General features: G+C 35.6%; 1 protein-coding gene across 1 annotated transcript in view; it reads left to right on the forward strand.

Annotated features, from left to right (window-relative positions):
- Positions 1–14,147, forward strand: part of DACH2 (dachshund family transcription factor 2) — a 306,794-nt gene that overhangs the window by 243,148 nt on the left and 49,499 nt on the right. Inside the window, exons 6-7 of the mRNA XM_074147347.1 lie at positions 6,862–6,997; positions 8,872–8,952. Coding sequence (XP_074003448.1) covers positions 6,862–6,997; positions 8,872–8,952 — 217 coding nt within the window. The remainder of the gene's footprint in view (positions 1–6,861; positions 6,998–8,871; positions 8,953–14,147) is intronic.

The following is a 14,147-nucleotide window of genomic DNA, read 5'->3' on the forward strand; positions in this document are numbered from 1 at the left end:
TTTTTCTCTACTGATAAACAGAACAAAGCATTATTTGTACAGTGTGATCTAGACATGCAGTAGAGATTTTTGAGTCTTCTTTTCTTTGCCTGCTGTTCTTCTCCTGATTTTGTGGGATTGTTAAAGCATTTGTAAAGGATGTATACGACATGATTTTAAATTCCCTAAAGAGAATACAGATGGTCTCTGTAATTATTGCTGAGAGGTGCTATTTTCTGTGTGCTGTACAACTCACATTCATAATATTTACCTGACAGCCAGAAAAATGTGGCCATCTCAGAAAACTCTGAAACAATTCTTCTCAGTATAATAAAATTTCTTGTTACAGAATTTATAACGTATTTAATTTCATATCTCTCTGTGTATTTGATTCATTCTGAATTGCTTTCAGAATAATACAACGTTTATAAAATAAAACTTCTGTAAAATTTATGTTATTTTTTTCATTATTAGATTTATTCTGTCCCGTTTTATAGCATGTGTTCATTGCTGGCATCTTATGGGTACTAGAATATGTTAGGGGGGTGACATGTGAGACAGAGTAGTTTAAGTTTCCTCCTTATAAGGCTAATTTTTGTGGCTGTATCTGTAGCGAAGAAGAAGTGAGCGTGCAGTTTTGTGTCTCTTTATTCACTGACACAGAGAAACTACTATGTTGGGAGATGTTCAGATGCCCACAACTTGAGTTAAATACCCTTCTCATCTCTCCTCCTTTGAAGGGAAGCATATCCCTCTCCTTGCAATGCCATGCTTGTTAACACCAAGACACCTAGTTGCTAGGTTAAAGAATAAGCACTGAATACTTATTTTAAACTTGCAAGTGGAAAAAAAATACAGTAAGAAGCAAGTACATCTCTTTTTTTGCAAAGCTTGCAAGGGAATATTGTTAGGCCAAGCACATACTAGCTTTTAGTTCTGGCTCAGATCTCTTTAGTATTGGCTTAGTCATTTGCATTTGTGCTTAGTAACTAATGTAGCTATAATGTAGATTACGTATAGCATTATCATCATTAGTCCTGGGAATGCATTTCTTTCATTCAGAAATAGCACTGGGTGAAACAATTCATTGGAGTGGTATGAGTAGAAAGTTTCCGCTGCAAGATCCTTTCCAATTTAATCAATATTATACTTTCAGATTCAAAGTAAACTGTAAAGGTAAAATCTTAATATACGAGTGAAGGTTGCCATAGTTTTCAGTGACTGCTAATTTAAGAAATGGTGAAGAAGGGAGCTCTTGTTTGGCTGTTTACCAATACCATCTGATTAGCTGCGGTTTTCTGTTTGGCTGAGCAGCTGGCAATTAATGAATTGATAGGAAGTAGTCACAAGGTAATGGAATTAGCATGTGAACATCTGGTATTAAAAATCAGTAAATGTAAGAGTTTTTATGATTTCTTAAATTTGGTGGGAAAATAATTGCCAGTTGACTACAACTGAAATAACTATATGTACACAGTGAAAAAAATTGCATTTCAAATGGTGAAGCACATATTTTAAGTGAATGACTTCCAATACACTGCAAAAGATGAATGGGATCCAGCTGTCTTTCAGACATACAGATCCTATCTTAGTTTTTAGACCAGATGTTTACCTTGTTCATCTCCAGTTCTTACAGCAACTGGAGATATTTTAAGTAGCTTAGAAGACCAACAAGTCACCCATAGTCTTTGCATGTACCCATTCCCAGACTGAGATGATTCAAAATATAAACCTAACCACTGTTCTTTTGCCCAGAAATCATAACCATCATATTTCTTGTCAACCACTGACCGGCATAATTTCAGATTTAGCACAGCTCCTGCTTACTGTGTCAGGATTATTCTTTTTCTTTGAAAAACCTAAATGCTAATTATGTATTGCTTTTCTCAATTATGCATTAGTTAAGGACTGTAAACTTCAGAACACCATTAAAAATGTACTTGTTATTAGAATTCAAATAGTGTTAGTATCAACTAAGGTCAATTGGAAAGAAATATGTGTGTTAGTATTAACTTAAAAAATATAAAATGTTAGCAATTCAGTTCTTTGCTAACTGAAATTGTGTTAACTTTTCTTATTTTTCTCTCTTATTGAGGATGGAATTCAGCCAGGGAGATAGGAGCAGCAATATCGCAGGAATGAAATTGTGGTAGTTTTGGGTAAGAGAGGAAGAATTCTTCAGCCAGTCTACTGCCTGACTGCTCCTGCCTTCAAAGGCCCATCCAGAGAAATGAGACTGGTTTCTAGATGTTTTTAACTGTGCAGTCCATTTTGAGAATCTGAATGGTGATTTGGCAAGCACTGGGAGATCAAGGTGTGGCACAATAAACATTCCAGTGGGGAACTAGTATCCAAATTCATGTTGGAAAATTTATTCTGCCATAGCCTATGAACTCTCCATTTTTCCAACGTCGTCATCAGCTCTGAATCTTTCTTACAATAGTTGAAAACTCCAGTTTAGACCTAAAGACATTAGAATCCTCATTCTTCCTTCCTCTCCATTTCATTAGTGAGGTCTGTTGAATTCCAGCTCTCCTGCCACTGCAGAGCTCTGTAGAGTACAGAAGCAGCACCTCAATTAAATATGAAATATCAAGATAAATGTCTGAATAAAATATCCAGGACTCAGACAAACTTCCAAAACCAGCTTGTCAGCAGTGAAATGCCATTAAATCCTCTAGGAACTCATTAATAGATTAACATTTGGAAGAGTAATTACAGCTAGATTAGACCTAAGAATAAAGAAAAATAAAGGAAAATCCAGCAGCATCATTTCTCTAAACTCTTGACACAAAATGAAGATCAATACTATAAAAAAATCAGAGGTAAGGAATTAAGGTCAAGATGATTATGTCAAAAATAGGTAAGCTGTTCATATATATTTCAAATAAAACTAGTATAGATGTAACTGTTATGTAGTGTTTCGTAGTATTTGTGTGGAATACTACCTCACAGGGGATAGAAAAGGGATGTTAAGGTGAAATCAAGGATGTATCTGGAAATTGGATGAGCTGATGACTTCAGTGCCCTTAACCTAAATCACAACTAAAATTAACAATGTCAAGCTTTGTAGCTACATTTTCTGAGCCAAAGCAAGACACTGATCTGTAGCAAGACAGAAATATATAACCCTTCAAAAGGATTAAATACTGCAAAAGTCTTTTTTGAGAATTTATGTTACAGCTCTGTAAAGGGAAGAGAAAAGATAAGATAAAGTAGGTACTACAGTTAGATAAATAGGTGAGATCTTGAGAAATGTTTTCATTTTTCATAAAATTCTCACAGTCTGTAAATTTTATACATATAATGAATTACATTATAGCCTGGAATATTAATCTTGCAAATTTATGAAATAGGAAGAAATACAAATGACTTTATTTAGAAAAACCTCTGTATTACTGTGAGTGTACCTACAGTAGAACCAGACTGCACAACAGTGTGCTGGTGGGAACTGAGCTGTTTTCAAGAGGAAAAAGTATAAAATATAAAATAAGTAACAAGGTTGTAAAATACATAGATGACAAATAAAATTAAGTCATCAATGTGTAAAAAAATTGTTAAGGTTTTAGATTTGCAATTTTCCTATTTAAATGCCCTCATTGATTTGTTACAAATACTGTTAACCCTGTGTTTGGAAAATGGTGAGGACATTATCACTTGTGTTCTCATTTGTAATAAAATAGATTAACTTGCTGTGAAATTTTAACTAGGCTGAGACACAACAGTAGCTACCTAATGAACCAGAGCACATTGCTGTTAAGTAGCTAAATAGATGCATACTGATTACAGGACTGAAAAATGGATCTGTTTACTTGCAAAAAAAAGAGGCTGTTCATAGCGTTATTCATTATAGTAGGGGAAATTCAGCATTACGTTTCCACACAAACTTTTAGAAATAGGCAATTTCTTGATCCATATGCAGTCTTACATCATGATGCTCTATCCTCATTTGTAGTACATCCGATACAGAGAAAATTTCAGCTCCTTTGTTGCTTATAGGGAAAACTGTATCTTCCCTGTATATGTAAATTTTTGTAACTGGTAAGACATTAGATGACATAATGAACTAATTCTCTTAGAAAGTGATTCACTGTGTGATTAAGAATGACATTATTATTTGACACTTTTATTTCTGCCTGAACATTTCAAACCAAGACCCTGAGTTTGAAAGCAAGTTACTTGACGCAGAGATTATTTTATACCACAAGACAATGGGAAATGCAGTTACCAGGAGAAGCTCAAATGCTTTGCTTTTCCAAATCATCAGTTTTTGAATTACTCAAATAACTCCCATTTAAGATGGTATATATGGCTGTTTATGTGATATTTAAGTGTTAATTCGTAGTCATATTTGTTCATAGGTTTTTTTGCAGAACATTTGGCATGTCCTCTCCTTGGCTATTCATTTTCATGGTTGCAATAGACAATCAAATTTACTTAAACTATGTACTGTTCTGTAAAAGTAATCACTTCAAAATGATATCTTAATTATAAATTGAGTACTCTTTGTGGTAAAAGAGAGGAAATAGTGCCAAAGAGGACTATTAAAAGTGAAATCCAGTCAAATAAAATTGCAGTCAGAGTTGTAGCCTGTTAGCAGTAACATATTTATTTGGAAGTTATTGTTTACACAAAGGTAGAAGACACATAGTATTTATAAGCTCAGAATTGCACGTATATGATTCATCATTTATTTAGAAGAATACTTCTTGGGGTAAGAATATGCCTTTTAAAAATAACTTAATAAGCAGCCCATCCACAGAGTAAGTCATGACTTTTCTTCTCATCTCAGCAACCTCCAAAACCACTCTTTTGGAGACAGAGAAGAAGAAAACACAGGAGACTTTAAGTCAGTGACTTTGACTTCCCCCCCCACACCCCGAATTTGAATTTTTTTTTTTTTTTTTAAACCCATTCAGTTTTCAAAATTTTAACAACTTGTGACTCAACATAATAGATTCATATATGTTAAAACTTAATAAAGATTTTTAATTAGCATTCAAACATACTGCAATTAAAAGTCTCCTTTTAAGATTTATTAGTTATTGTATGTTCATTAAATGTATGTTCATTGAATAACAGAAAATTAGTGAAAACAGATCCATTGAGGATTAACAGCTATGTAATAAATACACATCTGTTACATGATTTTGAGGCTCAGTTGTTATTTAATGTACAATAACTATCCTATTAAAAACACATTCAATGCTACGTTTTCAGCTGCTGTGACTGGAATAGGCAAATGCCACCCCTTGCTATTACAGGGATCCAATCTCACATTCCCTTTGCATCATTCTCAAATTTATCTGTAAATACGAAGATGAGTGTGGTTTAGAGACATGGTTTTAATGGATAACAGAGTGTTTGTTAAATGTCGATATTATTGCCAGTGTTATTAATGAATAGCCTCAATAGGTTATGAACAGAAGCTATGATGCTAGCTATTTATAAAGGAAAAACTATTAGAATCTACCATTCTTTTCCTAAAGCTGTATTATTGATTTAGAATTTTGTCTAGGAAAAACTGCATGAAAAGTTCACATGCTATTGAGTTTATTTTCAAAAGCACGTGGTAAATTACCACCAAGTAGCCAGATTGCATACTCCTAAGGAAAAATCTTTGAGAACAGGTAGAAAAATTGCAAAGTTCCCTTGAGACAACTTCCCCAGATTACACTGTAATTGTGATTTTTAATGAGGTGGGGGCAAGAGGATCTCCCTTTTTTAAAAAAGAAAGTAATATTTGAGTTCTAAGTTTCCACAGGGAACAGTTGATTGCCAGGGATGAGGACAAGTCCAAAGATGCAGTTTCTGGAATTCTGTAAATTCAAGCATCTCCTTGTTAGTGTCTCTCCGTTGGGACTTGTAATAGAGGATTTGAAACATAGAAGGGATATTTAAGATGAGAATATCTAGAGTACCTCTGGCCATGATCTTTCCCTTTTAGAAGATTCTAATTTCTTGTAGGTCCTGGAAACAGGAATGAAGGATACTGGAATTGTGAATTAATTCAGAAAAATTATACATGTGGAATCACTGGGTTGGAAGGGATCTCAAGTGGTCAAGTAATCTCTACCCTTCCTCAAGACAGGATGAGTTATTACTTACGCCATGCTTGTCTAACCTGTTCCTAAAGATTTTTACTGATGAAAACTCCATGGCATCTTCAGGCAATCTGCAGAATTTCATTTTGCTAAATGTTTATAATTTCTTATCCTTTTTTGTCCATACCTAAAGTCTATGTATATTTAAATTAGAGGTTAATATAAAAGTTTTGTGTGCAAATGTACACATAAGAGTTTTCAAGTGCATTCTTATTTTTGTTAGCTAGTGGTGCTTTTCATGCAAAAGTGAAGTTCTTACCGGTGCTACAGCTTTTAAAATTTGTCTGGGCACTATCCCGAGAGTATATTGGTGTAGTTTATTCAGATACAGATTCTAGTGAGTTTACAAATCTGACTGCATTTAGTGACTGTTTAGCCCAAATCTGAATTGTTTATTTGAAATGTGACTCATACATGTCAATTTTACTACCTGTAGATCAAAAGTAGTTTGTGAAAACAACATGAAAGAATATTCTTTATGTTCCCATGTGTGAAAAAGGCGGAAAATAAAAAGTTACCAGGAAAAAAATAAAAAAAAATAGTGGCAAACTATGTCATGATACAAAGGATGAAAAAGTGTGTCCGATACATTGCATGTAGAAGGCTATACTCTTTTTGGCTATAGAAGACTATACTGCTCTTTTAATGTGAATTCTGTTCACTAGTTATCTCAGAAAGACCATTTGCTATTGCTTTATAGACAATTTCATTTTTTCATTGAACTTCAGTGGAGTCCATGAATCACATTGCACAGACTTTGTTTTATTTCTGTTTCAAGGAAAGGATTCAAGACAGCCCTTCTCCAGCTCCATCTCTAGAAGACAGTCAGCGGCCTGGGAGCCACGCTTCCTCCCATCAGAGCAGCAGCGTGTCCAGCTCCCCATCCCAGTTGGACAACACACCAGACAGAATTGGTTAGTGCTCTGCAGCCTCACACCCCTTTTCAGTTACTGACCTCAAGTATTTTAGAAGTTTGTTGAGGCAAATATTTCATTTCTGGGAAGCACAGGAAAGCGCTCACTTGCTAAAAAAAACCCCAGAAAGTTCATCAGTATAGTTTTTTGTATTAGGTTCGTCACTATGCAGACCCCGGCCCCTGAGATTCATTCTGTGCCAGTATCCATCCATGCACAGAAGGTATCACCCCTTCTCTGGTATGACCAACTTCTCTTGCATGTTGGAGTAAGAAAGTGTCTCTGAAAGCACCTAAAATTGAAAAATAGCAAGATATATTTTCTTTTTATGTATATCAGAAAAGTCACATATTATATGATGCCTTTTCCATTCCAAAAACCTCTTCATGCCCACACATTCCCTCATCAGCACGAGGCTGAGGGCTTTTTGATTTTTTTGGTCTCTCCACCACAGCTTTCACAGCCTGTGCATTATTGATCTTGTGTTTAAAATGCTAATTCAGTCTAGAGGAAGTTTAGATCCTATTCTTGGTGCTTCCAAGAGGGATCTAGGGCAAGTCAATTAACATCTCTTCACGTCAGTGTATGTCAACACTGTTGTCTTCACAGTGACTGGAGCCTATGCAAGCATTGCTGAGCTACATTTAAACTACAAAAACAGTGCAGTCCATGTAAGTCAGTGTAGACTTCACTCCCATCAAATAACTACTCAGCTGCTTGTTGGGATGTTGCAGTTTGGACCCTGGTCCATGCAGCAGCACCGTGGCACTGCATAGCACAGTTGGCTCTACACAAACTCGTCAATGGAACCTGAACTCCTTTGCCTAAACACATGCACACACAGGGCAAAGACTAGAAAGTAGACTCCCCTCAGCTTTTTCATATGTAAAGTAGGGCTAGAAATATACAGGACAAGAAATATAACTTCCTATAGCAACAGTGAAACAGGGACTTTTGTCCTCACTGTAGCTTTGGAAAGCTACTGTAACTTGTTTTATTAATAGTAGTAGCACACACTGCAAGCTTCTGGGCTCCAGAAATGGTGCTGAAAGCTTTTTAAAGAAAACTAAGTTTTATTTATGTTGAACTAACCATTTCTCTGTGTTGCAGTCTAATGTTTACTGTTGTAAAGATATGTATATATACTTTGTGTATATATATATATATATGTTTTACTTTTGCAATACAAAAAAACCCACCCCAAAACCACTTCCCCTAAAATAGGATGATGAAGGTTTTAACAAGTATCCTCATTGGAATAACTTCAAATTCTGTACTTGGTTAATTGCAGAGAAGGAAATGTTTTAATCAAATAAGAACAAAGAAAATAGGCATCCTGAAATCATAAACTTAACACCTTTCACTGATCTTGCAGATGTTACGTCAAGAATTTATTTCAACACTGCAACGTATTGTTTTTCCGCTGTCATCTCTCAATTTGTGCTTATATGTCTATCTGTATTTTTTATTAAGCTTGCTGCTAATACTGAAATCTTTAAATGTTTTTTTTCCCCAAAATGATTTCTGTGAAGTGCTTTTCTAATTAGATAATTTGAACATTTCATGAAAAATCACATTCATCTCAATAGTAATTTGGGTTCTATCTTGGTATCTTTGTTTAATCAACTTAAGCAAATTTGCTTTTGCTGCATATTTTACTTGGCTCTAAGTGCTGAACTGAGACAGTGAAATGGTTGATTATGGACAATAAAAATGGTCAGTTGCTTTAGGACTTACATAGTATCAATAAATGTTAAAATACCAAAATATTGACAAAGAGGAAATATAATTTAATATTTTCCTCTCTTCTGACTTTTTTTTACTTGACAGTGTTATATAGCTGTGCACTCTGATTTTTTTTTTTTTTTTTTTAGCTATGCTGACCAACAGCAGGGAAGGAGAACTCATTGATCAAGAAACTGGGACCAGCCTAAAAAAGATACAAAAGGATAAAGGTAGAATTACAGCCTGTTTTCCATCTCAGGCATTTAATTACACTTATTATGAGTTTTAATTCCTTTTTCTGTTATTCTGCATATGCAATGGCGTAATATTATAAATTTAAGAGAATTAAGTGCCTAATTGCAACGAATAATGTATCCAGTGAATTTATGTGGCATTCTTCTTAGGAAGTGTAAACAATCAGATCTTTGCTTCTCTCTGTTTATATAGTATGGGGCTAATATTTTGCTGGTCTTTTGACTCAATTATTTATGAAGTTCCTAGCAAATATTTGATTAGTCACATGGTATTGTTTCTTTGCCTCCAGGGAATATGTGTGCAGACTACTCTAATGCTGGTATGTAGGTGAGGGAAATAAGCCATTTTTTCTGTCTAATAGTATTACATGACCTCATAAGCGAGAGGCAGCAAGGGAGGAAGTGATGTTTGGCCTTTAGTGATTGCCCTGTAGGCAGGGAAGCGCCTCTTCTGCTGGGTTCTCCCTGCAGTGATTGTTGAGTACTGGAGAAAGTGAATACATTGGTTTAGTGTAGCAGGTGAGCAGTGACAAAAAGCATGGGGCACCTGTGGCTGCACGTCGAGGAAGAAGCAGCCATTTTGTTTCCTTGCAAATATAACAAAAAAAGAAAGTCACAGTAATAGGCGAGAGGTTTATTCTGGCAGTACGTACAGAAAACACCATACAACTTGAGTGCCTGCAAAAAAAAGAAGACAGGATATAGTTAAAGAAATAAAAGAAAGCTGAAGGTAAGTAAATAGTGGAAAAATACTGCAAAGGCGTACTGAGGGAGATATTAAGGTTTCAGAGTGAAAAAGATATGAAGAAAAAGAAAGAGAAGGAGGTGACAAAAAGAGGAGACAACTTAAGCTACATGTACTTATAAGTCTACTGTAAATATGAACATTTTATCATAGATAAAACACTGATTTATATTTTGATTGAGGTGGTTTTAGCTTATATGTAAAAAATCAAACTCATATGCCTTAGGCCTGAGTAAATGATTGCATTCTCTGTATTTTAATGTGTTTTCTGAGAAAACTAAAAAGGCAGGTATAGACAGTTTTATGAGCTATTCAAGAGAATTTGGAGGCTCCATGTACCCTGTGGTTCCTGAGTTGTAAAAAATTATTTGAGCAGATTCATGATTTTGTATGATCAGCTCAATTCCTTAGATATCTTTGACTGATCTGGTTATGGGTAGGAAGAGCCTGAAACTTCTTTCCTGTATTTTATACTTTCATACTTGACTCTCTCTCCTCCTGAAAGCAGAAGCTATTTTCTATTCACTGGTTTCTCTAGGCATTTAAGCACTTTCCTCATGAACCCCAAAAGAGCCCTTTTGTGCAATTCTGAGATAATTTTCTGTCTGGATCATCATGCTTAAATCCTTCCCTCTTGACTCTTGTTGGCATTTATGGGCCAACACCAGAGGCCAAACAGTTATCAACCATATCTTCATTCCTAAGATTAAAAAATTACATTTCTGTAGTAATTACATAGGTGAATATTTAATCTAAATCTGAAAGTGTAGTTGATTTTAATTTTGTTGAACTGTGCATGGTTTCTTGCCACATGTTTAGTAATTTTTCAGAGAAACAAATCAATATCCTGTGGGGTTCAAAGATGCAAATCATGTAGTTATTGGTAGTAGCAGTCCTGTCACTGAGGTCAGATAAAGGAAGGTACAGTTTAAGGATCAGAACAGACAATTCAGAAATCCCAAAAAGCGTAAAAATAATTTAAACCCTACCACCTGTGAACCCAATACCCAGGCTCCTGTGAAAATTGAACATTCCTTGGAACATGTACAAAATCACAAAGATCTGATGCTAACATTTTGTGTACCATAATTCACCTTAAGATTAAAGTTGTATATGTTTATTCATTTCCTGGTCACCATTTTTGCATAGTATTATCTTTCTTCAATTGAATATATATTGGGAAATATGTCTTTATACATGTGTTACTTCTGCATGCACTTACAGGATTTTTTTAGGAAGAGGTTAGTGTTCAGAGATTCGCCTACATCAGACAAAAGTGTTTTAAAATAATAAGACATTTTAAATTATCGTTTCAAAGATAGAATGTTTCTGGTTTTCTACTTGGTCTGCGCAGGTCAAGTTTTTCTCTGAAAATAAAAGAATGAGAAAGTATTTATTTTTGTAAAATAAAAACGTAATTTTCAAGTAACCTCATGGCTCCAAAACCAAAACCTTTTGATGACATTATTGGACAATTGCTGATGTTGCAATTGGACAAATGCTGATGTTTTAAAGGCACCTACAGCATTGTATATCCAACAATTCTAAGCTGATTTTGCATTTGGCAATGTGACAGGCCTGTATTACAGTTCCTGTAGGAATCTCTATTTTATAGGATGCAGGTACCCTATAATTGATGGACTGCACCAGTAGGACAGAGTCAATACTCTGCTTCTGAAAACCCCCAGCCTGTGTGCGCTGGGCCTTTCTGTCACCCTCTACAAGTGTTGCTATCCCTCAATGATTTGTCTCACTCATGTATAGATTCTTTGTTCCTAATAATATTATTCTCTTGCATATAATTATTTTTGGCTCTGGTGTACCTCAAATACAATGTTTTTCACAGTCAGATGTGGACAGTCACTGAAGAGTGTAATCTGTGCTGGGTTGCTCAGCAAAAAATATACTTGTAATGTGTATACAGAACAAGCTTTGTTTTTCAAAACCTGCCATTACTTTTACTAAGGCAAAATATATTTACCATGGAAAAGATTTTCAAAGTTATTAAGAAGGAATGTAGTTAAAATAAAAGTATCAACATTTATTAAGTATGACAAGTAAGCGGTTTATACAACCGTGGCAAACATATGTTTTCACATCTGTTTTGAGTAATATCATCATGATTTTAAAAATGATTTATAGCTCTGTAGGCCATAAAATGCCAGCTTTGCTGTAAGTTGGAAGTTTTCAAACAACAAAGAAATTATTGAAGTCATATATTGAACGTGGTTTTGTGTTACACACCTTGATAAAACTTTACAGATCTGAGCACTGTAACAATTAAGATAGCAACAAATGAAAATTAAGTAACTAAAATTTAGCAGTAGTACTACTTATGTGATAGCATAAAAAACAGTAAAAGTTATTGTATTTATTATAGTCAAATACCATGATATCCCTCAGGATACACAGTTTTTGTTTTCAGTGTCCCATTTTAAGTGATCTCAGCACCAGACAAAAATGTGCTACTTTGTTCTCATCAAAGTAATTTCAAGGTAATTAAGACTGAAGAGAGTATGGTTTAACAGTTTTTATTTAAAAGACAGTTAATATGAGGTTTTTCAGTTCTGTTGAGCTGTTTGCATATGTTGGGGAGAGCAGAGTTTACAGAATTGGTGGCTGTCTCAGCGCAGAGCCCAGTTACAGACCATACCTTTAAGCTTTTTGAAGGAGAAATGCCATTAAATCTCAATTACTCCACATCCTTTCATCGTCTTTTTAGGAAGTGTGGTCAGGCTTAACATTAGAGGACAACAATATCAAACATCTTTATAGGTCTTCAGTTTTATTTTTTTGCATGAAAGACATTATTATATTTTTGTCAAACACCTTTAACCATTATGGTGCACAAGCATTTTGCCAGTGCATCCATATCAGGGTGTAAGTGAAAAACATATGAAAAGTAATCTGTAATTTATTTTGAAATCGCTGGTTTTAAATCCTTTCCATGAAAGGAAGCAGAGTTAGAAAATCCCCAACAGAACGTAGCCCCAAACATTAGCAGAAACACAAATTCTTCCTGATTGTGCTTGCTTGTTGTCTGGTTTTAAGCAGTTACATTTTAACTGCACGGTTACTCCCTGAAACTAAATTTTAAATTCATCTGCTTCAGTGTATATCCTGGAAAAAATCTATTGTATGGGAAAGGTTTGTGTTTCACACAGCCCGATATGGGCTTTATAGAAACCTTCATATGAGTTCTGGCATTAGGAAGGTTAAATGAGCCAGAAAAGAATTCAGCCATGCCTTCCAGTCGAATTTAAATGATGATACAATTATTCCGTTTGACTGCATGACAAGAAATATTTCAAACTCTTCATATAAGATGGAGTAATAAAAGGCACTTGCCCAACTCTTGCCACAGAAATCAATGGGAATATTTGCGATATCTTCAGCGGGAACAGAGTTTGGCCAAAGCCTGGTATTTTGGAAGATCGCTCCCCCAGCTAGTACTATTGGTTATTATTCCAGACAGGAATGGTAAACGTTCACTGGCTGCACAAGTGGTGCACCCCCTGGCCTGGTGGCATGCCCTGAGCCCTGAGGAGAGCCAGGCACACACCAGTCCTGCCCCCCTGCTGTGATTTTAGTGGGAGGAAAGCAGGATGTGTGGGCCCCGGGGCACCATGGCAAGCTTTGATTGGGTTTTCACATAGGTGTTCAGGGCATTGGAGCTGCACTCCACCCTAAGTGAACCAGAGTAAGATTTCATAGGAAAACTTCATAAATGACCAGTATCTTTGGATTTTACCGTTGTTCAAGCAGTCTTTGAGTAGCAGTAAAGCTTGTATTTGTTGAGAAAAGGAGTTGCTCTGAATTTCCCAGAGCTGTTTGTTGACGATGCTACTCTCCTCTAGCCCAGTTGTCTGCATCTTCAGAGCAGAAGTCTGGATTCAAGGGCCATGGCTCATGTTTCCAGTAGACGGTAGTCTCCAAAACTGCATCTGGCAGCTATCCCTTTTCGTTTTATTAAAGAACACCTTTCCCGTTATTACTTCAAGGAAATGGGGATTTTGCATAATTTCTGTCAGCTGAGTGAAATATTTTCAGATGGCCAGAGACTACGGTAATGAAAGAATAACTATATTTATTTATTGTATTTCATTAGCGGAAAAGAGATTTTATGCTGTTTAAATTAATCATTGCCAAAGGACTGGGTTACTCATGATGTGAGGGGAGGAGAAAAAGCAGGTGCAGAACACCTGAAGCAGCAACAGGCCCCCAGTGGTGGGGGCTGTCCTCCAGAGAGAGGACTTTTCCAACAATTAATCTGAAAGCATCCAGATGGAGAGTGCAAGGAATAAGAAAGAGAACTAAGAGTACAAAGCTGTACCACGCAGCATGTGTACAAAGTGTACGATAGATGCCAACACTTCTAATGTTCGCCATGCTGTTTCTTTGACGTATCTATACTTGCATGTTAAAG

The sequence above is a fragment of the Numenius arquata genome, chromosome 5 (assembly GCF_964106895.1).
Source record: "Numenius arquata chromosome 5, bNumArq3.hap1.1, whole genome shotgun sequence".
In the NCBI taxonomy this organism is placed as follows: domain Eukaryota; kingdom Metazoa; phylum Chordata; class Aves; order Charadriiformes; family Scolopacidae; genus Numenius; species Numenius arquata.